Source organism: Patagioenas fasciata, chromosome 2, assembly GCF_037038585.1.
Source record: "Patagioenas fasciata isolate bPatFas1 chromosome 2, bPatFas1.hap1, whole genome shotgun sequence".
Classification (NCBI taxonomy): domain Eukaryota; kingdom Metazoa; phylum Chordata; class Aves; order Columbiformes; family Columbidae; genus Patagioenas; species Patagioenas fasciata.
The window spans coordinates 56886119-56913663 of NC_092521.1; the positions used below are offsets into that span (position 1 = coordinate 56886119).

At 36.5% G+C, this 27545-nt stretch overlaps 1 protein-coding gene across 1 annotated transcript in view; it reads left to right on the forward strand.

Moving 5' to 3' along the window:
* CEP192 (centrosomal protein 192) overlaps positions 1-27545 on the forward strand; it is an 82875-nt gene that overhangs the window by 32592 nt on the left and 22738 nt on the right. Inside the window, exons 27-44 of the mRNA XM_071805501.1 lie at positions 102-228; positions 1639-1810; positions 5543-6443; positions 8220-8368; positions 10172-10402; positions 11840-11965; positions 12893-13030; positions 13249-13312; positions 13939-14078; positions 14196-14288; positions 15266-15381; positions 18156-18332; positions 20159-20249; positions 21024-21200; positions 21649-21909; positions 22123-22241; positions 24021-24130; positions 26105-26246. Of these exons, the coding sequence (XP_071661602.1) occupies positions 102-228; positions 1639-1810; positions 5543-6443; positions 8220-8368; positions 10172-10402; positions 11840-11965; positions 12893-13030; positions 13249-13312; positions 13939-14078; positions 14196-14288; positions 15266-15381; positions 18156-18332; positions 20159-20249; positions 21024-21200; positions 21649-21909; positions 22123-22241; positions 24021-24130; positions 26105-26246 (3334 nt within the window). The remainder of the gene's footprint in view (positions 1-101; positions 229-1638; positions 1811-5542; positions 6444-8219; positions 8369-10171; positions 10403-11839; positions 11966-12892; positions 13031-13248; positions 13313-13938; positions 14079-14195; positions 14289-15265; positions 15382-18155; positions 18333-20158; positions 20250-21023; positions 21201-21648; positions 21910-22122; positions 22242-24020; positions 24131-26104; positions 26247-27545) is intronic.

A 27545-nucleotide genomic window follows, 5' to 3' on the forward strand; every position in this document is an offset into this window, starting at 1 on the left:
ACCTATATAAATGTAACCAGTTGCTGAAAAGCCTTTTCTTGACAGTAGCCTTGTTCCTGTGTTTAAATTAATACTGTTATTAAATTCTGTTTACTTACCAGAGGGTAAACCCGTTCTACCTGAATGTGACTTGCAGCCTCTAGATGATGATCAGTGTAGCTTCAGACCTTCAACTTCACCACTAATTCACTCTTCTCCTAGTGAGGCTTCTGGAACAGCATTTTCAGGGTAAATGTCTTGGTGCAGGTTGTAAGAATTATTAATGCTTCATGAGATTTTTTGAGGGATCACATTTTAGTTTGATTGTTGTCCTTGATCTCTGTTTATAGAAGATATTTATTAAGCTAAGACTTCATTGTTGGACTAAGCTTTCTGTTTGCTTGTATTATGTGTATGGGCAGGCAGTCTAAGGAATTGTTAACTTTTTATTTTTCCTCACTGCTCTGATGAGACAGATGCTGGATGGGAACACGTTTGCTGTTTCTGCTCAGGATTATCCAATAATGCAAGAGTACGAAATAGCCAGTCAGATACATAAAACTTTGTGTTGATGGAGCTATAAATGCTGTATTTATTTATCGTTACTCTAGTGTAACTCATACTACTTGGTTGGGGGTTATGGTGTTAATTATGTGATAACAAAGCTTGACATTGTATAGGCCAATGAAAATATGTCTTATAAACTTGCAAGTATTTAACTCAGTTTGGTTCTCTGCTTCACACCACTGCTTGTTGTGAGAGGGAATGGGCAGAAATATTTGTATTGCTTTTGACCATTTTGCATTTTGGAATTGCTACTTGTGTTTAAGATTTGAGGCTTTTTTAACAACTGGAAGGGCAATGTTTTTTTTAAATGAGGTCCCATAACAATAACTGTTGTATAAACTATAAGATTACAACTAAGTTGATTTTGTAGTCTCAAACAAATAAACATGACCGGTAGCCAGTGGTTATGTATATTTTAATAAAAAGAGGAGGCAACTGATTTCTTTGCTGTAAATTTTAAGTTCACTGTTTGATATTTGACTATAGTTAGCATATTGTACATGATATTAGAATTACAGGCTGTCTGGCATTTCTGTGAGGTTAAAATGAGCAGAATTATATGTATTTTTATAAGCGTGTTATATAGACATTAGGATTTCCAGTTGAAATTGTCAGTGACTTTAATTGGTTTCATGTTATCTCTTCTTGTTTGACAAAGTGGTGAAAGATCCTTTGTTTTCAGGTGTGTGAAATGAAGAGAATCTCAGCAGTGAATAGGAAATAATAACATGTGGTGCCTGAGATATTGAATGATTTTTTTTTTTTTGACGTTGTTCTGTCTAGTTAGATACAAGTATATTGATTCACCTTTTTAATTTTAATAAGTTGCTGTTTCTGTGACCTTAACAACTGAGTTCAGTCGTGGAACTCTGATGGATTTATATCCAATGAAAATGAGTTTTATGTACATGAAAGACAGAACTTGTAAAGGTTGATTGAGACCTGATTTCTCATTTCTGTTGACTGTACTAAACAGAATGGCTAAGTAAGTTGACTTTTAGAATAGTATAGCTAATGTGTAGCATTGATTTTTCTTGGGGGCAGCATTAGAAATATATTCTAATACTGACATACTTTGAGTCTGATTTTCAGGTCTGCAGCTGAGTTTACTTGCACATCACATTATCAGGCATCTTCTTGCAAAGAGAGTCTACTACCCCAGTCAGTTTACTCAAGTCCTAGCATGAGCAGATTAACGTATGTCTCTGCATCTGACATTACCCTTAAGAACACAGCTGAAATACATGATCCAGACACATACTGGGTAAGCAAATTTTGAACTGTAAGTATGTATTAATTCCCTTTATTTGAAACAAACAAACAAAACAACACCTTCCCATGAACTCTAAAACAAATCCTTAAATGATTAAAATAATCCTAAATTAGAAAAGCCGTAAGGGTTTCAGAACAATTTAGGACATGCTGTGCATAGGGAAGAGGTTCTGCCCCATTCTTGACTTTCAGAAATATCAGTTCTGAAATAGATTGTGTTAAATGCACAAATTCTAATCAACATAAACATAGTAAAACATTCAAAGAACTACTGACTTTTGAAAAAAGTTAGAGTCAATGTGTTTTTCCCCTTTTGTTTTTTCCTCAATTCCTTTTAAAGTCATTCCATTCTTGGAATGCAGTGCAGTGTTCCAGTAGTAGTTTGTAGGATCTATATCTGATTTAATCACCCCTGAGGCTCCCTTTCTGCACAGCTTCTGTTGTTAGGAGAATATTTTTTCCCCACCTGGAGAAATTTTTATAAATATGTCTTTCGGCTAAACTTCTTTTCAGAACTGAAGCAATCATTTTCTACCTCTGAAAGTCATTCTGGCTGTTTTTACAGCTTTAGCAAACAGTGTACTCTGAGAGTGAAACTTTTGTTCAGACTTGCAATCTTATACTGATTAAGATAATTGGCATTTTTATATCTAAATACATGGGTTCTTTGGAATCTAAAATCTTTGTCATGCATCCTCCCTTCCAAAGTGTTTGGAAATGTGGATGGAAGTTTAAAAACCAAAGCTAAAAAACCTCTCTGACTGTATCCATGTCTCTGTAAATCTCAGCAGTTGCATTTATTTTGTAGTATCTTTATCAGTTGTGTATTTCTCTAACACAGGAAATAGCGGTGCTATTTACTATGCACCTTTTTTTTTAATTTGCAGAGGATGAGGCTTTTGAGGACTGGTAGCTAGTGAAAGCTTAGTGAAGTCTTCTCTTCCTCCACCAGCAGCAATGTTCTCTCATGCTGAAAGCATCAAGAAGAAGGAACCGTGTGTTCAGGGCTATAGCCCATTTTGTTCTAGGTCTAGTTGTTCAAGTTACACAGGGAATATCTGTTCTCTTCCATCTTGATGTTTCCAGTGGGAATTGTGGTCCTGTAGGAAGGAACTCAAGAGCAAATTTAAATGGTATTTGTTTGCTGTCTGTGCTGGCATAGCATTGCCTCTTGGGTCTGTTTCACATTTGAAATGCATGTGGTTATAGATTCCTGTCATCTCATGGCGATGAGTGGCTCTTGATGCTTTAGTGTAACTGGCTGCATACTAGTTTGTCCCCCTGTCTTGAAGAGATGGTGCTGTTTGAGTGGTCAGCAAGGAGATCCTCAAGTACTTTCCTAAAGTCTTACATTAGTATTATGAGTACATTTATAAGTCACATGTATCATGCAGTCTTAATGTATTTCTTTGGGTTAGTAATCTTTTATGTTGAGAGAGACCGAGAGATCTGTCTTATTTGTACTTGTTAAGAGCCACTTTCTTGTCCCTTGCCTGAAGCTTCTTACAGACAACAAGGATGGTTGTATTGGTGTTATCTTCGCATCTGAATACCCAGTATGGCACAATCTCTCTAACGAGTAGTGCCCTCTCCCTTTAATGCTAGGGTCAGGTTGCCTTTTTTTTTTTTTTTTTCCTTCTCTTGTGTGGTTGATTTGACCTGGTGTTACCACAAGCAGCTGCCCCTGAATGCCCTTTTTAAAGGATTGCAACTCGCAGCTTACCTTTGCACAATGTTGTGAACAGCTACTTTCCCTTTCACATGCCTTTCTCTGCTTCCCAGGTCCTGTTTACTTAAGCTAAACAATTGCTTTATGCTGTAGATACTCATTATCATTTTTTGTGTCTCTCTTCTTCCTGTGTAGGAGTTCTGTAGGTAAGCCTGTCCTGAGCTGATGTCTGATTGCTTTGATACCACACTGTCTGGTTCTGGTTTTGAAACTTTTAAGAATTACTTTGAAAATGGACTCTGTGATCTGGATGTACTTTACAAGAAAAAAAATAACCTGTATAGCACAGCTAAAGAACGCTTTCATTTTCCACATTGGTAGGGGAGATACCTGGAGTTCCATCCACTGTATTGTGAAGTCTACCAAGTGTGATGCCACTTGTGGGAGGGTGGTTCTCCCATGGTCAGTCCTCCTCCACTGATTAGTGTAGGTGCTCCTGTTAGTAGCCATGAACAGTGCATTACAAAGTGTAATCAATTCTGCTTTTGACAGTTAACCCAGTAGGAAAGTCCTTGAAACACATTGTGTGTGCTCATTCCACCTACACTGTGCATGCCTCCCAAAATGGAAGGTTTCTGGGCTTTGATTATTTTTTTGTGTGAATGTACGAAGAAAGTGTTTGTCAGTGCATTTTCATGCATTTCAAATTAATCCTTTTTGATTAGAGATTTGGTTCAGGGCCATTCAGTTGTGTTGTTGTTGGTTTCTTTTTCCTCCAAAAATCTGCTATGATGTCACTGTAACTTACTGCTTCTAGGTCCTTGGCTTTTACTAAAAACCCGAAGTACAGATTTGATACCTAATGACATCAGCTTTTCGTTAGTGGACTATTCATACTTGAGGGATTCTCATTTCTTGTTACATGAAACTTAGACCTAAATAAGCATCTTGGAGTTCAAAGACATTGTAAAGAATAAGGAGGGAAATTATCTAGACTGCACTAGGATGCTGCTATTTAGGATTGATTAATGCATTTTTAAATGTGAAAATCTTCCTGGTATTGGATCCAAATACAGTAAATAAGACAACACACTGCAGGTCTCTGTTTTTTAGAATAATGTTTGTGAACCTGTCAGTGAGTTTAAAAGTCTGCTCCGTTTGTGTGGTTTGGTGTTTCTGTGTGAGTGGTTTATTTGTTTGTTTTTTAATAGTACAGTTACTTTTCCACAGAATGGTCTTCTACAAATCGTAGGAAGCCAGACATTTTTGGCCCTATGGAAACTTTTAGTCAATGGTAACTTCAGAGAGCAGAGCATTCTTTTACTATCAATGCCTAGCGTGGTAATGGCTTGACCTCAGCTGGTGGCACAGGGGATTGGAGCAGGCAATTGGAAGGGCAAAAAGGTGGAGTGGGTGACTTGTGGGTTGAGATAAAGATGGTTTAATAAGTGAAGGGGGAGGGGGAAAAATGATGCAAAGGCAATCACTTGCTACCAGCAGACCAATGCCCAGCCAGTCTTGAAGCAAAAGCTACTTTGGAAAAATTCCTCCCCAGTTTTATTGCTGGTTTTATTACATGGTGTGGATTCTCAATTTGGTCAGTTGGGGTAGGCTGTCCTCACTGTCCCCTCCTTCTTCTTGCCCACCCCCAGACTACTGGCTGGAGTGGCAGAGTGAGAAACAGAGGTGACCTTGACACTGTGCAAGCACTGCTCAGTGATAGCTAGAACACTGGTGGGTCATCAACATTGTTTTGTTCGCAAATTTAAAAATGCAGCACCACAGAGGCTGCTTAGAGGAAAACTAACTCCATCCCAAACAGACTAAGGACACCTGTCTAGAATGTGACTCTAGATAGCAAACAGGTTGAAGTTGCAGGTTTTCTATTTCAAGGTCAAGAGCCACAGATGTTACAAAAGCCAAACTTCAGACAAGACTTGACAAACTGGATTGTTTCTTTTGGATGGCAGTACCAGTATTAAGCTCTGTCTCATTTTATGTACCCTGTTTGCTTTTCTAAAATTTGTAAAACTGCATATTGTATTTGTGTACTAGGATGAAGATGCTAGTGAACTAAGCACAACAATAATTCGAGCCAGCCCAACTCCTTCGCAGGAACATAAAAATGAAAATCTGGAAGACCACTTATGTCAAAGAAAGAGAAAAGAAGCACTGCCTAGTATTGACCAGAAATCAGAAGAAAATGAATTTGCTGGTCTTAAAAGAAATCTTGATGATGTACTGGGTCAAGAACTGTCCAAAGAAGGCTTTCCAAAGAATGGAAAGCACCTTGCATCTGTTCCTTCTAATGTGGCAGCAAATTGTGAAGAGCTAGACCACCTTAAATCAGCTTTACCAAGTAAGTTCTGCATCCTTCAGCCACTTTCCCTTAAAGTTGATGCACAAGAAGTGTGGCAGGAACAAACACACACAGCACAGAGACAAGAATTACCAGCCTTAAATATACTACCTGTTATTCCTGGATTAAACACTTATATGCCATTCAATCAAAATGCCCATGGTGAACAATATGTTTTCATTTCAAGCTTTAAATCCCATGTCACTACCTCTGACAGTCAAGCATTTTCTTCTTCTGTTCCCACACTGCTTACAGGACCTTCTCTTGCAACAGCTCCGTTTGCACAACAGCATGTGGGAAATATACCATCGAGTGGAAATACAGTTTTGTCTCGCTTTCATGGCTGCAGCTCGGCAGGTTTTGGTCTTCCAGCAGGGCTTCCTTGCTCAGGGATCCCAGCAGGACATGTTGAGAATCCACTTACAGCAGGAATTCCTATAGGTCCAAATATTGGTCCTGGCTCTTTGGGTGCAGCTTCACTTTGTAAGCCACATTCTGCTTCCTGGAATGAGAATATCTTAAATATAAAATCATGTACTGGACAACCTCTTGGAGCTGGTAGAAGTGAGTGGGAGTTGTTAAAGTCACCTGGTATTGGTAAGTGTGTTTTTGAGTGTGTTTAAAATACAGCTGTGGACAAGAATGGTGATAATGTTGATGCTAAGATACAGTGAATAAAATTGACTACTAAGTGTAACCACAGTTATTCTTTATGCAAGCTTTGCTATTTTAAAAAGTGGAATTGGTAATTTTCCTTATTTAATGATGTTCTTGGAATTCAGTGTCTATTCTTATGGTCCTATTGATAGTCTTAAAAGAAATTTTTCATGATCTAGAAGAAATTCAGTATTGTGCTTCAGCATTTGATAGTTTTGTGTTTGTTTAAAGGATCTGACACTGTCTTTCATAGGAGGAAGGAAATCCTAGCTGTAGTTCATGCTAGGCAAGAGAAGTCGTGCTCTGGAAATTCAGTTTCAGAATTCTGAAATTTCTGTCTCTAGCTTAACTTGGTATTAGTATTAGCAGTCAGTTAAGCTGAGAAATTTGAGAAGGAAAGTGGAGGGCTTAAGCCATTTTCTGATTATGAAGGGGAAAGACAAGCTGCCAAGTGTCTTCCATACTTTCTGCTTTGTCTCTGTATCTTGGCTTAGCAAATTAGTGCTTCACTTTAAAGACTTTTTTAAACCTATGCTCTCATTAGTTGTGGCTTGTTTGTTTTTGTTTTCCTATACTTTTTCTGACCAGTTCTTTCAGATGAAATGACTGGCTAGTGGGGTTTAATGTTTGAATTTCTGACAGTATATAGGTTATTTTCTGTTTATTACTTGTTGTAAATCATTGATCTTGTTAGTGCATTTTAAAGTAGTGAAATTTGAACAATCTCATTCTTTGCCTGAATTTTAATACACATAATTTCTATGTTCTTTTTGAACTCTGAATATTTATATAGTCTAAACTTCATTTTTGGTGAACTTGAGTTTTTGAACTGAATTTCCAGTGATGCTAGTCTTACTTTATATTTTCACCTCCATACTTGTGCTAGATATTATTTTTTGGAGGGGAATAAGAGCGTATGGCTTTATTTTAAAGCTTGTTGCTCAAATAACTAAAACTACTTCAGGTGATCATGTGTCTAACCGAGAAGTCAAATTTTTAATTTGACATGAGTACTCATTAGTGCGTTTCTAGACGTAATGAAGATTGATCCTCGGTGTGCCAGAGATCTCCATTTGAGTTTTGGGTTGCCATTATAATGTTGCAATTATGCTGAAAGAGTTGTTTTGGATATTTTAGAAGGACTTCCTGGAAGTAAAATATTTGAAGCAGGATTTCTTTTTATTTTCCACAGCAAAAATCTGCTCTAGGAGTACTCAGTACTTTCTGGAGCAAAAATTCCCTGAAAAACTTTTCGAGGAAGAGTTATACTCTGGTTAAAAAAAAAAAAAATATTCCTTTTTGGTCAGTGTAAATGTTCTAAAGTTGATGTAATACTGATATTCATATTTTCTGAGTGGGACTGGTACTGTTTAAACTGTGAACACTGAGTATATTTTCTATATTATACATAGTATGTATATCTATCCATAAATACATATACTTGTGGGTTAGTGTCTGCATGGGATATGCTACTTCCGTGAGTGTTTTTGTTCGTGACACTAGAACTCCAAGCAAGAAGCAAATTATAAAGTGTTGCTTGAAATTCCGATTATCAGTCTTGTGGAAAATATTCTTATGAAAACTGTAGGAGCCGAACATTTTGTTTTCATAACAAAGAATTTGTTTAGTGAGTTTATGAACTTTATGTGATGACAGTCTGAGTGCTGATTTGCTTCTGGGTACCTGGTACTAACAAAATTGTATTTTCTTCCAAAGGACATATAAAAGTACCAGAGGAATTGAAGTTCCCTAATGCCTGTTGTGTGGGAATTGCATCACAGACAGTTCTTGGCATTTTTAATCCAACTGAACGGTGGTTGCAGGTCAGCATTGGAATACTCAGTGTTTCAGTGAATGGGGTAAAGGTAAGAGTTTGGGTTTTTTTTAATGAAGTTATAGGCATAATGCTGTAATCTTATCAGATGTCATATGTAAAATTAGAGCCCTCTGTACAGATCTGTATGGATTTTTCCTGTTTTATAGTTAATATGCACAAAACCAGTGCTACCTTCTTTCAGCCAGGCCACCTGGGGCAGGAATAGTGGAGATAAATGCCACATGAGGAAATTAACTTGCAGAATTGTTTTGCTTGTGTAAATTGTGGTAGGTGTGAGTTTACTGCTTGTTCATTCCCACCTTTGTATGCAAGAAAATTCAGCCCTAGGAAAGAAAATATCCATGCTGGGGACTCTTACTGCTGAAACGTTTTGTAGAGTTTGCTCCCAGTTTTTATGAAATTAGGGAGATCTTGTGTGACAGAGAAGAAGAAATATTTGGAGGAAGCTTCAAGCTGGATGGGTTGTTCTCCAGGTTATATGTGGCTTGTAGGCCACCTTGCACCTTGGGCACCTTGCACTTCAGTTTTGTTAATTTCTGTCTACTCTGTCAGCAAAGTAGTAGTTCCAGAGGTAAACGATCTAAAGAACAGGAGACAGAGTTAGACTAAAGGTCTATTAGTATAATTTAATTTTCTTTACTGATAAATACTCTTGGTAGAAAGGAATATAACAACAGAACAAGCATAGGATATTCTGAGCTTCTAGCAATTTGATGTTTGGGAACTTCTGAGCTAGGTGTTGTTTCTGTTCTTATTAGTTTTTGGTGGTCTGCTCTTTATTTAATAAATCTTTTGAAATTCTGTAGTGATGTTGGCAGCTCAGTTCAATTGTGGAGTCTATGCACTACTGCTTTTTTTCCTTTTTTAAATCTGGTTCTTGCTGCTTTTGTTTGATGGTCCTTTTTACTGAAAAATGACAGACAATATATTGTTGTTTGTAAGTTTTATAAATTCTTATTTCCCCCTTGCGTATATTTTTTCCAGCAGATGTAGCACGTGTCCTTCCAGGAGCATGACTTCTGGTTTTGCTCGTTTTCCCTGAATATTTCCTCTTTAAAAACACCAAAGCATGATTCTGTGTTTGTGTACATACATACATGTATATATGAGAGTTAAGATTTCTTATATATTTTTCCAGTTACTCAGTGTCATAAGGCTGTTATGCAGCTCTTCAAACCTGAGATTCTATTGTACCAGGAGGTGCTTTTTTCATTAAGTTACTTGGCAGTTGACAGTCCCATTTACAGTTGTTTCTGTGAATAAATATATGCATTTAGTTTGTTTGCTGCACAATATAATTAAAAAAATACTTTTTCAGTAAAGTTAATTCTGAGATACGCTGTCTCTCCTGCATGAAGATTATCTATTAATAAGTTCAACATAAACTTTAAAGCATCTGCACTGGGATTTACTGGTGACCTCTATCCACTAACATTTCTATTAAGCCTCCCTCATACACCTTCTTTTCATCATTGATGGCAGAAGGCACCAAGTAGAATGAACTTTATTTCTTGTACTGACGTTCTTTCTCAAAATTAGGATTTTACTTACGAATTAATTTTCAAATGTAATAAATACTATATTCCTAGTGTTAATCTTTCACTAGATGCTGGAAAGGAAGTCCAGCAACTTTTGGGCTGACTTGTCTAACTTCTTAAGTTAGAAGAAAATGCTCATAGTTGAGTGAAATGGGAGTGGGACATGAATATAAAGATGCAATAATATACAAAATTTCTGTGCTGAGCAGTGATGCCAGTTAAATGTGGTATTTTGAAAGAAGCTGTCCTCTGGCAAGAAGTCTGCTGAAAATGACAGAGATTTTGTTTTTCAGGTGGATCCTGTGAAATACCAATGCCTGGTTTTCAAGAACAAAACCATCGTAGGATCCTATTCTACCAACGATCTGAAAATACTTTTCTTACCTTGTCATTCAGGGATCTTCCAGTATATTCTCAATGTTTCATCTTGGCCAGTTTCTGCAGATGCCGAGACAATTGTTCAGGCAGAAGCTTTGGCGAGTAGGGTAGTTCTGACAGCAGTTGCTGAAAATCCTGATTTAGAAGTAAGTAACTACTTATTGGGGATGTGGGGGAAGTTATGTGGTATTTTTTTTTAATTCTATGAATAGTTTAATCACACTAGCAAAGAACAGGAATTAAAGTTTGTTCCTCAAAGGAACCTGGAATTTCTCATATTTGGAGTGAGGAGAGAATATAAGATAATATCTGGGATGTTTTAGTTGTGGAAAAGTACCTAGCTGGAAATAAAGAATTATTATGCAACTGTCAGAAAAGAATACATTAAAAAGTATTACTTTTTCATTATTAGAAGAATGGATGAGTTCTTAAATGTCTAATGCTTTTTAAGTATCTGCTATGTTGGATACGATTGAGCATTAAAATATAACAGAAAACATTTCTTTCCAGTTGTAAGGGTTTCTCAATTTTTAATGTCAAGTAGGCCTTGTCTTGGTTGGTTACTACTTTCAGCTCATTTATTATTACAGAGAATATTTTCTTATTTTGGACTAATTAAAAATCAATTTGGATGTATAAAACTAATTGTCCTATGTGTTATAACGAAGAACAACTACGTGGGAGAGAGTGTGACAGGAAGAATGAAATCTGGTTTTATGTAGTCCTAAATGAAAGGCCGTGGTCAGGCAGAAATGGGCTTAATGGTACTTTTGGAGATGCTGGAACAAATTACATGTAAACCTGTGACCTCACTGACAAATTCAAATTTTCAGTGATGAACTACAGCTAACAATTTTTTGTTCATTTTAATGTGATCTGTTAACCTGCTTTGGGCTAAGTGTATGTTTTAAAGTAGTTATATTATATTCGAATACATATGAATGGATAATCTTTTTATGCTTCTTCCACAAATTTTAATTTTAATGCATTTTTTAAATATATAGTTTAGCAAAAATCCATCATTCTTTATGGTATAGTTCATTCAGTCTTGCTTCATATTTAATTTAAAATTAAACCCTGCACTAAATCTCTGCATATCTTGTTATATTTCTGAGACTGGAAAAAATACCAAAAAAAGCTGTATTTTGCTGCAGATCACAACGCTTGAGTATTGTTATACTATTGAAAAATTAACTAGTGTTTTTTTTCCTGACGTTTAACTTGCTAAAATGACATTTTATCTAAAACTGACATTACTGACTTGCTAGCAATAATGATAGTTTAAATTAGGTGAAGTAATTTGATTGTGCACGGGATTTTGGTGGGTAAATATTGCACTAAGATTGGATTAGTTGATTGAGGCAAAATATGTGGGAGAAAGCCAATTGGATACAACTCCTTGTGATATCAAAGGAAACATTTTTCTTAGACAACTCCTACCCCTGGTAGGAGGTGTGTATTATATACAGGTGTGACATTCGCAGGATAGAATAGGTGAACAACTTACTTCTGTGATGTTTTGTATAGTAGTGTGTTTTGGAGGTTTCTCTTCCTTATAAGTTCTGTTTTTCCCTTAAAACCAGGTGGATACAGGAAAAAGAGATTATCTGGATTTTGGTGACTTGACTTCTGGCAGTTGGAAGGCTCTTCCGCTAAAACTTATCAACAAAACACATGCTTTTGTGCCCATTAGACTTATTATTAATGCAGTAAGTACAGTAAACTTCCCATATATGAAAGTTAACTTCTTGTAATACTGAATGTTAATAACAAAACACTTCGGGTTTTGTCCTTAAGAAGCATACCTTGGACACTAGGTGTAAGATTCCCACGAAATCTTTGGTTAATCAGGAAATAAAATGTGAGTCAGCTATGATGTTATTAACAAAAACGCTTCTGGGATAGGTGTGTGGGTGTTTTATTTCTGTGCTTGTGGGAAGGGTTTTGTGTTTGTGTTTCATTTCTCACAACCCAGCCGTGAACTGCTGCTTCTGTATGGCCTAATTTGAGAGCATAGGGCAGCAGATAGCAAAAGGGTTGTTAGCTGAACCTTCCCTTTAAGAGGCTGGACGTGTGTTCCACTGTTCAAGTCGAACAGCTGACTGTTAAAACAAGCAGCCAAACTTGCTTCATAGCAAGTTTAACATATTTTTCTTCCTGAGCAGGAACAGGACTCTTCGCTCTCTGCTTTGTCTCTCACTGGACAATAACAGCCTGTGCTATAGGCTACAATATACTCCTCTCTGCTTTTCTGTGGCAATGCAGGTTTCAGGTTTTTTGGCCAGGCTGGTTGCTGTTCTGTGCTGTGAGAAGAGCTGGTCTTGTTTCCTTGTGTGGGGGGACAAGAAAGGACTGGCCTTATGTTAAGATTGATTTGGGTCATCTTGGTGACTACTGAGGTTTGGTCTTGAACAGCTGAACTTCTAGAAGGTTTATACTAACCAGTTCCAGCTTCTCTCCATTTACTGCCTAAGAGTTCCTCACTTTTAGAGGGTTTGCTGGGCTATCACATAGCAACTGAAATTACAGGCTAATCCTTGATTATTTTTTTCCAAACTACTTGCCTTGCATTTCTCAGCAGTTTTGTTATTGACAATAGGAGATTTAATACTTTAAATACTTTATTTCTTTGACAGAATGCAGTAGCTTGGCGTTGCTTCACATTTTCAAAGGAACCAGTTAATCCTTCTAATGAGCTCCAAACAGATGCAGTTTCTCAGACAGCAGCTCCATCAGTTTTAAATCATGTGATACATGCAAGCTATGATGGGCAAGTGAGTAGTTTGCACTTGACTGATTCTTCATGTTACTTGCTGGCTGAAATGATGATCCTGAACGTCGGAGTTCACAGTAATGATTTTTTGGGGAGTCTCCCTATTTGAACGGTATAGTTTTCTTGCTAGGTTGTGGTTTTGTTTTTGTTTTGTTTATTTGTTTGTTTTTCAGTAATTTTCTCCATCATGTAAGATGAGTCAACCAATTTCTTTTTCAGGATCCTGAAGCTTTAACGGTTTGGGTTCTGTTCCATGCACCTAAGAAACAAGTGTCTAGTTCAGGTATAGCAATTTCATTTCAATTAAAACAAATTTGACTTTTAATGTATGTGTTAGAATTACAGGAACAGGCTACAAACATGGAATTAAACATTACATCTGTTGATTTGTATGTCCTAGTACTTTGGATATCACTTTCAGTTTTAGTAACTGAAGGAGGCAGAATATTTTGTCTTAATCTTTTAGATGTTAACAGGGGTATTTCTACTGCAGTATCACACAGTGGTTATCTGCTACAAGATGTGTGAATTTGCTTTACTCCTTTTGCTGAGGATATTAAGTAATCACTTAAGAAAACATTGTATTGGTTGCAAAACAGATTTGAAAAAATCTGAGTTTTTCTGGCTTCCTAAAAAGTAAGTAGTGCATACATGAACTAGTTTGCTGGTGTGTTAAGATTTGTTGTTGTTTGCTTTAGGGACAGTTTCAGCCATTTTAGACAGAAAGATGAAACTCTTAAATAAGAACCTGTGAGACTTTAAAGAAAAAAAAAGTGTTGCCAGGGTGATGGGAGGAGCTTCTGTTAATATCAGCACAACATTAGTATGTAAAGATTGGACAGTAGCTGAAGTGAGACACGGATCCATAGGAATGACCTTTGCTGACAGCAGACTTGCTTTTGTTTCTAGATTCCTTGGGTCCAGCAGATGAATTCTTGGCCAGAGTTGATGTGGAAGTGGATAGTCCGGGACCCAGCAGTGTGATCAAAAGTATTCCTCTCCGAGCAAGAGCTGGAACAGCGAGGATACACGCTCCAAAGGACTTACAGGTTTGCGTGTATTTACAAAGTGTGTTTTAATAATAGTTTGCATCTCTTAGCCTACTTCTTTTGTGATGTTTGGTTTTATTATATATGTATATGTACACGCTTCTTTACTTTTTCCAGACAATACATCTGTCTACTAGTGTGAGTTCAACAGCCAAACAGCAGCTGCCGTTGAAAAATGCTGGAAACATTGGTGTATATTTGAAAATTAAGGTAGGTTGGCTTCTCCCTCTTGAAATCGTGAACTGAAACTAGAGATGAGACTTAGGATCCTAACTCAGCTGTGTGGTTTGACAAAAGGCTTACAAGTTACATAAAGAAAATGAAAGATAGCAGAGATTAGCTCACATTGTTGGAAAAAGTGTATGAGTTTTGTCACTCAGCTTCAGTTATACTTGTTTTAACAAGCATACTTTTATGTTTTTTAACAAATAGATTTTAACAAGCGTATAACAAATATGTAAAAGTAGTGAATCCTGTGCTGCACAGCAGATGTTAGTTAGTTAGTGGAGTAAAGGTCATTTAGAGCAAAAAGGAAAATTAGCCTTGGGAAACATCTTTAGTTTTCAGTGGACATCTTGTCAGCACAAGTATGAAGCAAGTTCTTTTCAGATATGTGATCTCTTTGCTTTAATTTTTCTGGAGAATCCATGGAAAGCATTGTCCCAAACTGAGCATTTCATGTCAACAGAAGAAGCAGTTAGTCCCCTTTTACATTTAATTAAAAAAAAATTGTGAGCCCATCATTTCTCAAGCAGAGCCCATGGAAATAGGATGCATGACTAGTATCATGAATGTAACGTGAATGTGATGATATTGGATACTAATTGATAGCAGTAATGGTTGGTACCACCATTGAGACCGGTGACGTTACCTTCACTAGTGGTGTATGAGTCCTGTGTTATACTTACTGTTAAATTCTTTAAATCTCTCTGTGGCCCCTTCAGTGTTGTGTATGCAGCTCATGTCTTGAAATGCCTTTGTTAGGGGTGCTTGTACTATAGTGTCCAACTTTAGAAGAGTGTAACTAGTGCAGGGTTATGGGAAAATTCTGAAGCTGCCAGGTGTATTTGACTTGTCTGAATTGTATGTACAACAGATGCACAACCAGATTTTATTACATGTTGTGGAAATGTTTACTCCCTTAAAATAAGTAACCAACCCTCCCTTTTCCCCTTGCCCACCTTCAGACATCAGATCAGAACAGCTGCTTTGCTGTTGAACCCGAGGATCTTTTCCTTCTTCCTGGAGAAGAACGAGAAGTGACTGTCCTGTTTTTGCCAAAAACCATAGTGACTACAGAAAGGTAACATAACTGATTTTGTGCTGCCTGTGCTAAACAGAGCTACTTCTGACCTTAAGGTCATGAACAAATTGGAAGTTTTACCCACAGGGGAAAGAAACTTTGACTTGAGAGCCCTTATTCATTAGAGAGTAGATTTTTTTGCTGGGCTTCACCTGTTCCGTATTATCCCTGCCTCTTTTGCTGTATGTAGCTAGTATTTCCTGTCACAGATCACCAGATGACCAGAGACTTCTTTAGTGTAAATAAATGGAGTAAGTCCCTGAAGCGCTTTATATGGTACTTGTTTCTGAAGTACAGCAAAGCTTTAAAATACTTGTCTTCAGCAGCCCTTCCAGTTGCTTCCCTCTTCTTCACTTGGCTGAGACAGGGACATGTTATTTGTATTTTCCATATGAAAAAACTCAATGTTGCTGTTTTGCACTGGGCTGGCAGCTAAACAGCAAGACTTAACCTTTCCTTCTCTGGAGGGAAGGAGGGGAAAGATGAGGAAAGACTCATGGGTTAAGATAGAAAGAGATTTAGTAAAAAAATAGTAAAAAAAAAAGTTTAAAAATGATACAAAAGCAAATACTTAGCCACTAGAATGTGTGCTCCCAGCAATGAACACCAGCAGGTGATGCTGCAAGCACAGTGAGCTCAATAAAGATGCAGAAAGCAACAGCAGGGAACATGAAAGTACTGGGAGCAGGAGCAGGACCCCCTCAGAGATGGTGGCCACTGAGGAAAGAGGGCTGTTCCCAACAACATCCCACTTGGATATGGAATGTGACATTCATGGTATAGAATACTTCTGTTGGCCAGCTTGAGTCAGCTGTCCTGGATCTGCTTCTCCCAGCATTACACACTCACTCACTTGCAAAACATGAGAAAGTGAGGGATGACCTTGGCTTCCCAATCAATAAGTATCAACATCAGTGAATTCTTCCTTTCTTTCTAAGTCCAAAACACTGAAAGTTACTGGAAGAAAACATCAACTCCATCCCAGCTTGCTATCTTGTTGTTCTCAAACTACATTCAAAACAAAGTACCATACTATCAACAAGAAAACTAACCTCATGGAAAATTACTGGGATTCAGCCCAACCAGCACACTCAAGTGCAGATCAGGATCGAAAGTATTCCTTAATTTTGGATGCCATCATCAAATAAAAGTTTGGCTGTAAATACTAATGTACACGTTACTCTTGCAGAGATAAACATTTGTATTAATATTTTTGCACATTAGCACCTGTCAATCTTCATTCTGCAGAATAGACTGAGTTGGTTTAAGTGGCCATTTTGGTGTCATGGAAGAGATTTTGGCAATGACTTTTCTCCAGAGCAGCTTTTTCTCTTTAGTGAACATGTTCTCCAGCTTCTGCACTAATAGAGCAAGAATGAACAAGGGAGGCTGTCCAAAATATGTTAAGCTTCACTATCTAGCTTTACTGGGCCTACTCAGTGCATTAAACTGTGAAAACTTCTGTGCTAATGACAGGTGATCCTAATGGACAGTCACTCAAAGTGATTAATCTTTTCTTTCCTGTGGTCTTACGTTTAACTGTGTTGCTTTATAGCCTCTGGGTACTCAGCAGGGTTGGAAACTTTGCAGTCCACTTGAAAACGCTGCCAAAAGTCTAATTAACTAAAGCAGTAACTAGAGTTCATGTTCCCCACTGGGCTGTGTTAGTAGGCGTCACAGGGATTTCATGACAGAGTAGAGATTCTTGAGTTTCTTTCCTGGCTCTTAGGGTGTCTGTGCTACAGAAAATGCTGCAGCCTATTTTTTAAAAGCTTTATTTCATTCCTGCCCTCTACTTTTTTTTTTCCCTTCTGCTTTGTTTTTCTGATTGTTTTTTCTCTCGTTCTCTGTGTAGTTGGTCAGATACTTCCAGTCTCCACTTCCTTTGCTATGTACTTTAGCCTTTTGTTTTATTTCTCTGACTTATGTCTCCATTAGGAAAAATAAAGTGCTGTCTGCTTCCTTTTTTTTCTTCAAAATTTGTGTGTGTGTGTCTAATTTCTTTGGTTTTTTTACTACTTATGTTCAGCTTTCCTATCCTGTACTAGCCCCTTTATTTCCACTTCATCATTTGAATCTGTACACATGATGCTCTCCTTTATCTCTTTCTCTGCTCTGCCTGAAGAATGCAGCAGTCACCTGCACTGTGCTTGCGTCCTGTAGGGTAGAGACTGTATCAGGAAAAGCCAGCTGTAGGTGGCTGGGTCCTTGTCTGTGGGCTCAGTGTTCTTCCTGACAGCAATCCCAGCAAACAAAGAGAGGAAAAAAGTCTTGGCTTTGTGGCTTAGAATGCTACCATTGTTAACAGAACCCAGAGTTTAATTTTGATGCTTCTGGGTATCTCACACATGTAACACTTCATTGAAGTTTCACAGGTATTTTGTAAGGTGTCTCTTTATTGTACATAGAGACAACCAGAATTCGTTCCTCTCCAAAATTATTTTTGTCAAAATAATCAGAAGTTAGCATAGGCAAAAAACAGTTGGCCTAGTTGTAGTCTCTGAAATACTTATCTGAACCGTTTCCAGATGAAATACTTCAGAAGATTGCTTGAGGTACATATGGCATGCATATTTGCAAACCAAAGGATTTAAATTTTGCTATGCCTAACGCTGACCTTCATCATAAAATTAGGAAAAAAAAAAATGTATTTTTGCCTTGAGAAGGTAGTTTAAAAAGGCTTATCTCTCTTTTTTTTTTTTTTGGTTATGTTTTCTTTCATCAGCTATTATTTTTCCATGGTGGAATTTAAATTTATTTGTTTATTTTTATAGTATTTTGAAAATCCTTGTGCTGCCGTCTGGACCTCAGTATGAGGTGGTGATAAAAGGTGAGGTGGTGTCTGAGGCAAACAGACTTGTGTCTACAGCTGCTTCCTGCTCGGACATTCCCCCCATTCTCTCTAACAAGCAGTTCGTTGCCTGGGGAGGAGTAACGATTGGAGCATCCGTGTAAGTATAAACTGGGCAGCTGTTCAGGTAAAATATTGTGTTACGTTGTTTTATATTGCACTTATTTGAAGTAAAACTTCCTTACTGTCCCTAGGCACATTAATAATCCACAGGTGATGAACTGAACTGTTTTGTGACTCAAGTGAGAGAATCAGTATATTACAATTAATTTTTTTGTGCAAGAAATTTTTGCAAACAGACTGTAATCTTGTTTGAGCTTTTTGAATTCTTCTGGGCTCTTTGGTTATTGTTAGAATAATATCTGATTCTGTAAGATTAGTTTGTTATGTAACTAGAAATGTAGTGGAAAAATATTTTCCAATCAAGTCGATTGGAAAAATTCTGTTGGATCTTTCAACCCCTATCTTTTGCTAGAGACAAATCTCTACGCTTGTTTTTATTAAATTCATCCATTAAGACTAGAAGAAACTGGTCTGGCAGTGTAATTTGACCATCTGAATAGCACAGGCTGTTGAACTTCCCTGAATTGATTTATTTGAATTTGAATGTGTTACAATGCTAAAACTTTTAGTGAGGGAGAATCCATTGCATCCATAATTATTATTATCTTGTCCTTCAGACTAGTCTGTGTCTGAACTTTTTTAGTTTCAAGTTTACAACGTCAGTATTCCATGATTAGTGAAACTGTACATAATTGCTTAGATATACTTTGCTTCTTTTCTATGTAAAGGCTGCAAGTTTTGCAGATCTCTGGTTTTGTAGTAAGTATTACTTTAGGGAGTAATCCACTCTTGTTTTGATACTGAACTTTTTGAGTAACCTAATAATGTTCCCGATTGTTTGAAAGTGACCCATGTTTGTAACCAAGAACTGTTTCTGATGGCTATATTCCTATTTTTCTGTTTTGTTCAGATAGTCTATTTCTAACATAGTAGTTTCAGCTGTTAGGTGATTAGGAAACACTTTCTCTTCCCTGTATGCTGCTACCTTCTTTTTTTCTGTTCCTCCTGAAAAATAGTTTTGATTCACAATTGATTTTAGGAAGCTGAAATTATTTTCAAAATTTTTGTTCCAACAGAATACAAAACAGTGTCTCCCACTAAAAACTGGGCAGAGGTTTTGCGCTCTCTCTGTCCTCCTCTTTGATTCTAACTGCATGATCCTTCATCTTCTTTTATGTTTTTACCAGGTTTAAGGCTTGTCACATCCTTCTGCGATTGTTTTTTGACTTGTTAAAACGGCAAAGACACTCACCCTTCTTGCTGTAGAGATTTCCTTCCTCTGTTGAGGAAGGATCCGAGTGCCAGAAGCCAGAAAAAATATAGGAGAGAAAAAATTGTACTTTTTGGTCAACCTGTTACTGCTAAGTGGCTGTAACTTTCTGTGGTACTTTTGTGTTGAAAAGTACGTGAAAAGGAAAAGTTGTCCTTAATTTAGTTCTTTATAACTGTTCCAGGGAATCTGGGCCAGACTCACAAGACTCTGTTTCTGCATAACTAAGCAACTCTGGATAATAAATTGTAACTGCGTCTTAAAGTGTGTTGTGTTTTATTTTTGTATTAACACAACTTGCTTTAAAAGTTCAAGCTGTTAAGTGCAGTACTTGAACTCTAGAAAAGCTGTGTTTATACGTATTTTCGGTTTGTTTTGCTATATGAGGACTGATGTGTAATGGTGTATAATATTGTAAGGTCTAGATGTTAAAAAATACAGGATATTTTAGCTAGAAAGTTATTTCTGTATCAAGAGGTATTTTGTTTTCATGAAATAACTTCAAAAATTGACTGTTCCATTTCCATTGTTTCCATGAATAAATATATGCAGTTAATTTACATTTGTTGTAAAATATAAACAATATTTTTCAGCCAGAAGAAGTTAACTCTAAGAAATGACTCTACATCTGTGACCCAACATTTAAGACTGGTGATAAGAGGCCAGGATCAAGACTGCTTTCAGGTAACTGCCATGAGAATTTCTCTTTAGTGTTTAAGAAAATTATCAGGATATGTTTATAATAAAAATGGTTTTGCCCTGAAGTCTTGTTTCTTTATAAATGTCAGTGATTTGCAGGCTATGTAAGTATTTGCTATAAGACCGCAAAGAAGGACATGGTAGCAGAGTTTAAACTGGCAGTCTTAGAAAGAGCTGAAACCATAACAGTGCTGCAGCAAGCTGGGGCTCAGTTTGCAGCTCTTAACGTGCTGTAACCCAACAGGGTCAATATCTAGTGGAATAAACATGGCATTTCTTGCAGGAGGGATTCCAGACCTCACTCTGAGGGACTCGGTGTACACGAGTGAGGGAGGAAAGAAAAACGGGAATTAGCCTTTGAGAATAACCATAACTTGAGAGTTTTTTTGTTACATAGTCTGCATAGATTTATATCCTGTTTTTTCTTCTGATGTTCAGATTTTACATCTATAATCTTGAACTGAGAGAGCATTAATGTAGTGCCGGTTAAGTTCAGCCTTAACATATTGTGGATTGAAAGCAAAAAATTCTATGGTTTAACCTGAGAGCCATCAATATGCTCATTGTGGGAATACAGAATATCTTGAACTCTGTCTTTTCTGTTGCATATTAAGCTTTGCAGCCTTAAATATGTGCCTTTGTCAACTGAATTAACCCAGATTTTGAAGAAGTTAATTTTGGTTTACTAGTGAATTAACTCTTATTACTATTTGCTTTTCCCATTGTAGTCACTCACTTCTGATGCCTTTGTTTTCACAGTTGCAAAGTATATTTGGATCAGAAGAACGCCTAACTAGTAATTGGGAACTCAAAATCCGTCCCAAAGAAGATACTAACATATACTTGATGTTTACACCTACTGGAGTAACTTACTTCTTTGCAAAGCTGGAAATCAAACAGCTGGGGATTCGATCACAGCCAGGAATTAAGTTTACTGTAAGAGTCAAAACCTAACTTCTAATAACTTTAAACACACATTTTTCATAATTACTTTAAATCTAGCACTGAATAGCTGTTTCTATGAAGAAGTTGAAACTGTTCAAGATACACACTGTGCATATCTGTATACTTGTTAAAAATTGTATGGGCACTAAGTTTTACAGTTTGAACATTGTCTTCAGTTTTGCATGCACTTTTTCCCCTATGAAAGAAGAAATATTTTGATGTACTATGTTAAAAGTAGCCCAAGATTTTGACTCTAAACCTGTCAAAAAATCTGAACTGGTCTTATTTTTTAGGTAGGCCTTAAATTAATCTTCACTGAAACTTGAATTAGGTTGAATAAACTTAGGCTTTTCTATTCCTTGCAAAGTCTTTTCAGTTCACATTTTAGGTATTTGCATTTGTCTTTCTGATTTGTTTTTTTCTCCTTTTTTCCCCTCAGATACCATTATCTGGATATGGAGGAACAAGCTATATAACTTTAGAAAATGTAAAAAAACTGTCAGATTGTTACATGGTAACACTGGATGCATTATCGCCGACAAGATTCAGGAAAGCTTCTTTCCGCATAATAAATACGGGTTCTCGGGCTGCCTATGTTAAAGCTCTGTGCTTTGCAGACCTAGAAACAAAAAGAGTTATGGAACGTCACATAATGACGGTATCTCCAGAGAAGTTTGTACTAAGAGAAGGAGCACATGAAGTAAGTATAATACCTGATTATGACCAAGTTTTTATTAATTTAAATTAAAATCAATGGGATCAATGGGAATGTATCTGACTAGTACTTTATTAAAATATCACTTGTGTAAAATCCTGTTTCACTTGTATTGCAGTTATTTGTTGACTCATATTCCAAGTGTTAATACTAACAATAAGAATTTTTTCTGAGTATGTTACCTATTAATTTTATCAGGTGATTACTATAATGTGGAATCCGAAGGAAAACAAAGAGAACTTCCACGAAACAAACACATTGGTATCAACAGTATGTTTTTTTTGTGGAGATGAAGTTTCCAGACAGCAGTATCGTAGGTAAGATGTACTTTGCTATTGTTACAGAGACAGATGTTTAATAAAAAATTAAAACTGGAGGTGTATGCTACCACGAGTATGGTTCCTAACATGCTTCCAAAAATTGCAGGAACGAAGCAAAAGACATTTATATGGAGAAATCTAGTTAAGTCTTACATCTGGTAGGTTGTTTGGTGGGGATTTGGTTTGTTTATTTGTGGTTTGTTGTTGCTTGGGTTTGTTTTTTGTTTTGTTTTTTTACATACTGTAACTTCAATCCTAGTTAAGGGTTTTATTTTCTTTTTACGTTGAGTCTGAGTCTGTTGGATTTTGCGGGGAAAAAAAAATGTTCTTTTTTGTATCAGAAGAGTTGCGTTCCATCTTGGTATCCCCTAATATGTATGCAGGTTGAGTTTTTAAAGAAAAGGCTCATGAAAGAAGTAGTACTGAAATTCAAGAGTATTAAGTTTTGAACAAGATTCACATCTTGGTTTGCTGAATTCTGTAGATGAAGACAGTGTTTGAGTAGATGTGTATGTGAGAGAAATAATATCCACATATGCTTGTAACACCGTAATTAAATTTGTAGAATATATCTTACGGAGCTTAAATAGAGGCTTTGTTAGTTAGTATTTCAATTTGCATAACTCAAATGCACAAAAATGGCATATTCTACTTTTAATGTCAAAAGAGGCACTTTTGACTTGTGCTGCCTATAGTGGTAATGCAGAATATTAAGGACAGAACACTAAGGGTACTCATGATCATCATTCAGTGAAAAATTTCAGAATGGCAGAATTTCCATCTTGCTCTTAAATGACATTGCCTGAAACTTTATGAAAGTTATTGTCTTTGTTTTAACCCAAATAAAGTATTAAACATAGCTGAATTAAACTGCAGGACTTCCAATAAAAAACTCATGAAAGAACTCCGTGTGTGATCTTCTTGATAGCAAATTGGCCTATCTTAGATATTTCAGGAGATGCTTGTTACTGATCTTCTTATGAACTCTTTTGCTGGGGCAATGCTCGCTGTCATTGAATCCTTCTGAAAGGGCAGAAAAACTTTGGTAAAAGTTTTGATCTACAGATCAACAGAAAACCCATTAAGAAGCTTTATGCACCTGTGTAGGTAGTGTTGAAACTTATTTTCATTTGGCTTCTCGACATTGGTATGTGAGTGAAATTATTTGTTGCTGATTTTTAGTCAGCAGGTATAGTATTGATTATTTAATGTGGTATCGTTGGTTGTTTTTTTTCTTGATGGGACCTCCTCTGAAGTCTCCTTGATAATTTAAAAGAGATGTTTATTTCTTGAAATGACTGAGTACTGTAAGCCAGTCATAGAATTATAGAACAGTTTGGGTTGGAAGGGACCTTCCAAGGTCATGTAGTCCAACCCTTTGCCACAAGCAGGGACATCTTCAACTGGATCAGGTTGCTCAGAGCCCCGTCCAGCCTGGCCTGGAATGTCTCCAGGGATGGGGCATCTACCACCTCTCTGGGCAACCTGGGACAGTGTTTCACCACCCTCACTGTAAAGAATCTCTTCCTCATGTCTAGCCATTATTTCAATATTTATTTTTACTGTACAGCAATAGAGGAGGTGTTTCTTTATTTCTTTAACCATTGTAAGATTATGAAAATATTTCGGTTTTAAAGAAATGCTCACAGGTTTGAGCTTGGTGTATTCCAGAAATGATACATATAAAATTATGCTAGATTCATATCAATTTTTTCAAATTGTTGTTTCCAATACCTTGTGTAATTTAATGATTCTTGTTTATTATCTCTTTAACAGAGCTATGATGTATAAACCTCAGGTAGAGAAACACATAATCCCAGAAAACAGCTTATTGAAAAATGTTGTATTTGACGAAGAATTTCAAGGGGAGCAGCTTGTGACAGAAGGTAAGCCTACGACATGTTGAAAGAAAAATATAATACTTGGGTTTGTGTGGAAAAATGTGGTTTTAGGCTTGAATGCTACTCTTTTTTCCACTATTTCTTTTTTGAGAAGTGTAAAAGCACAAGTATCAATTTGGACGGAGCTTGTGTTCTTTTATTCAATGCCTATCTATTTAAACCATATATTGTACTTTTCTCCTAGCAGAATGAAACCCCAGTCTATGAATGTTATGGCATTAAAAATGCCGTTTATTAGGAGTGTATTCATCTTACTGTTAGTAATTGTGAAACATACTTGAAGTTTCATTTTACTGAGAATTTCAGTTTCTTGTGCACAGATATATTTGAAAATCGAGAGGCAGAAACTTTGACATTAAAATATGTATTTCCCTTCTCAAATAACTTCATATTTTTTGCACTACTGCTTATGTTAGCAAAGAACTTATAAAAAATAAACAACTCACTATATTGCAAAGGTGCCCTTAAAAAAAACCCCAACAAACAAAACCACAAAAAAAAAAATGCTAAACAAACCAGTCCTCCCCCTCAAAACTCTTCAATCCCTTAAGTGTAATGAACAAATATACTTTCAAACCCTATTTCTTGAACTAGTTCTATTCACATATGGAAAAATTTTACTGTTCTAAGGCTACTACACCTGAATAAATGTTATAGTCCATTGTTTTCCCTATAGATGACTTGTTGTCTTTACTTGGAAATGTAAAGATCATTGATTGTTCGTCTTGAGTGAGGTGAAATTCTAGTGAAGATACTTGGGTTCTTCAGTGTGCTCTGAAGTTTTTAAGCCAGTGTTAAAGCCCAGGCATTCTTGATTATATCTTATTGCCTTATTACTAGAGTTTTGCTGATACTAGCTTAATTTTTTTCTGTTTCTGTAGAAAACAAGACCTACCTCTTGCATCTTCATGTTTTTCTGTCTCTTTTTGAGAGCATGCTTTCCTGAAGTTGTCAAATATAGCTTATTGTTCCCTATTTGGTCACAATTGTTTTATTTACTTGTATTTATCTTGTGTGCACTGTGGTCTTGGCATTCAAAGTATATCTTAATGATATCGTGTAGTAGCCGTTTTGATATTTCAAGTTGGTGAAAATAAGATGGGCTTTAAGAGTCAAATATTTTAATGGGATATTTGGAAATGATGATTTCTTGAACTGAGTGGAATTCAGCTGGGAAGTGGGATAGAAGAAACTTAGAGTAGAAATAATGATCGTCCTAAAGGAAGAACATATTTCCATACTGGATTTTGTTTTATATATGATAATTATTTCTTCCAAAAATACAATCTGCTAGACATCCTTTTGCAAGACTTAGCTTTGTTAAAAGGTATCTAGATGCATGTGAATTCTAAGAACACTTCTACAACAGATGTTGCTCTGTCTTATCTGTATCTCAGTTGTAGAAACTATATATGAATATTAGTAATGCTCCCTAGAATCTGTTACTCAGCGAAGGTAATAATGATCAGATCAAATGTATCCTGTGTGAGAAGTATTCACTCCTTCATTCTATCTATTCAACATGAAATAGCTCAAAGCAAGGGACAAAACTTTGGCTTGATTATTAAGCATTTTGATGAAATATTTTATTTTTGAATTATACTCTGGCATCTGTGACCTTTCAGACATTCACAGGTATAATTAATTAAATAATGAAGTGTTAGTTATTCAAAAATAACTTCTCTCAAATTGAACCCCTTTCTGTGAAGCCTTATGAATGTATTGGGTCTTATGTCTTGTAATTAAACAGTCAAAATTGGTGTATATTTAGATTTGTTACATCTCATGTTAATGTTGATTTATGCCTGATAACTGAACTTGTAGTATGTAATTTTTTGAATGATCTAGGATATCTTAGCCAACAGACTGTTAACTAGGTCTTTATCTCAATTATCTATGTAACTTCTGAGTATTATAGGTTTGTTCTTATTAGAATCGCTCTATTACTTTTATTTTTAGTATGCGAGATTCCACGGAGGACAAATGATATCCATCTCTTCTATGCAAATATGCGAAAGGTTATCCTTTCTGTGGTTGGATATTTGCCTTTTGGTCAGGATGGATGTCAGCAGTCACCTGGACATCATTTGGAACCAAACAGGTAATGTAACTATAAGGATAGCTCTCAAATAATGCCTGACTGCAGTGTACCTCCTTTCATTTAAAATCATAAAGATTAAAATCTTTAGTCAGTAATGAAAACTGACTTGCTTTACCAGTGAAAGAGCTGGCTCTAGAATGAGAATGGCCCCAAATAATATCTGGGTGGCTCCTCTCACCTTTTTTATATAGCCTGTTTAAAGTGTTAAAGTAATTTTTAAACTGTTCCCTCAGCTGACATCATTCACATTATCTGCAACTTCCAATTCTTCATCTAAAGAAACTGTGTTTGCGGTGGTGTTGTGTGTTTAGTTGTTTTCGGGTTTTTTCTGGTTTTTTTTCCCTTCCCCATAGACACTGCCAAAGTACATTTGTTGTTGTCATTTAGTAGTACAACTAAACCACTTCATTCCTTGTAATGAATGTTGGGAATCGATGATGGAAATAGACGTATATTATGAAGACTTAGTGGCCTTTTCCTTGTCCAGCCTATATGTCAGCCTTTCAATGTAGTTTGTACTATACTCATCAAAAAAATGATGGCTGCTCCACCCCATCACTCCCTCAGATGAAGTGGTCTGTTACTGGCAAGATTTATTTGGAGGATTGGCAGAGACCTGGTCTTTAAAATGGACCTGTCACTTCTATTTAAACAGGTTGCTGTAGTATTTAGAAGCTCTGAAAAGGTTAAGAAACATCCCAATTCTGTACAAGTCCTACTTATTAAGATAGTGTAGCATAAACACAAAGATGGGTTAACGTTACCACTGTGAGGAACATATTTACATAGGTTGTTTCTTGAGTTGTCTTGTTTTTTCTTCTCAAGATCATGTTACGTAGGTGAAGAAAGGGTCCTACCTAGTCCTGGTGTCTTTAACATCTGCATATGTAGATGTAGTCTTGGAATTGCTTGTACCTATTGAACTCTAGATGCTGAACACTTGACAGATTATCGACTAGGAAAGTGTTTGTCAGGCATAGTGGGATTGCGAAGCCAGAGATTCAAAACAAATACCTGCAGCAGCAAAGAGGACATTTCTCTTATTTGGTGGTGGTCTTTTCTTCTTTTCTCTCTCCTCCCTCCCTTCTCCTTTCCTCTTTCCCTTTTTCTTCTTTTTTTTTTTTTCCCACCCGACTTGATAGCTTTAACAGTTCTTCTAGATTTGAATTTATTCCCCAGCTAAACATCATGAGGATGTTCATTTTCTGAGTAGACTGTAATTTGTAGAAGAGATACGAATATTTTAACTACTAATCTGACTTCTGAAATTTCATGTCAAGCAATGATGTGAATCAGTTG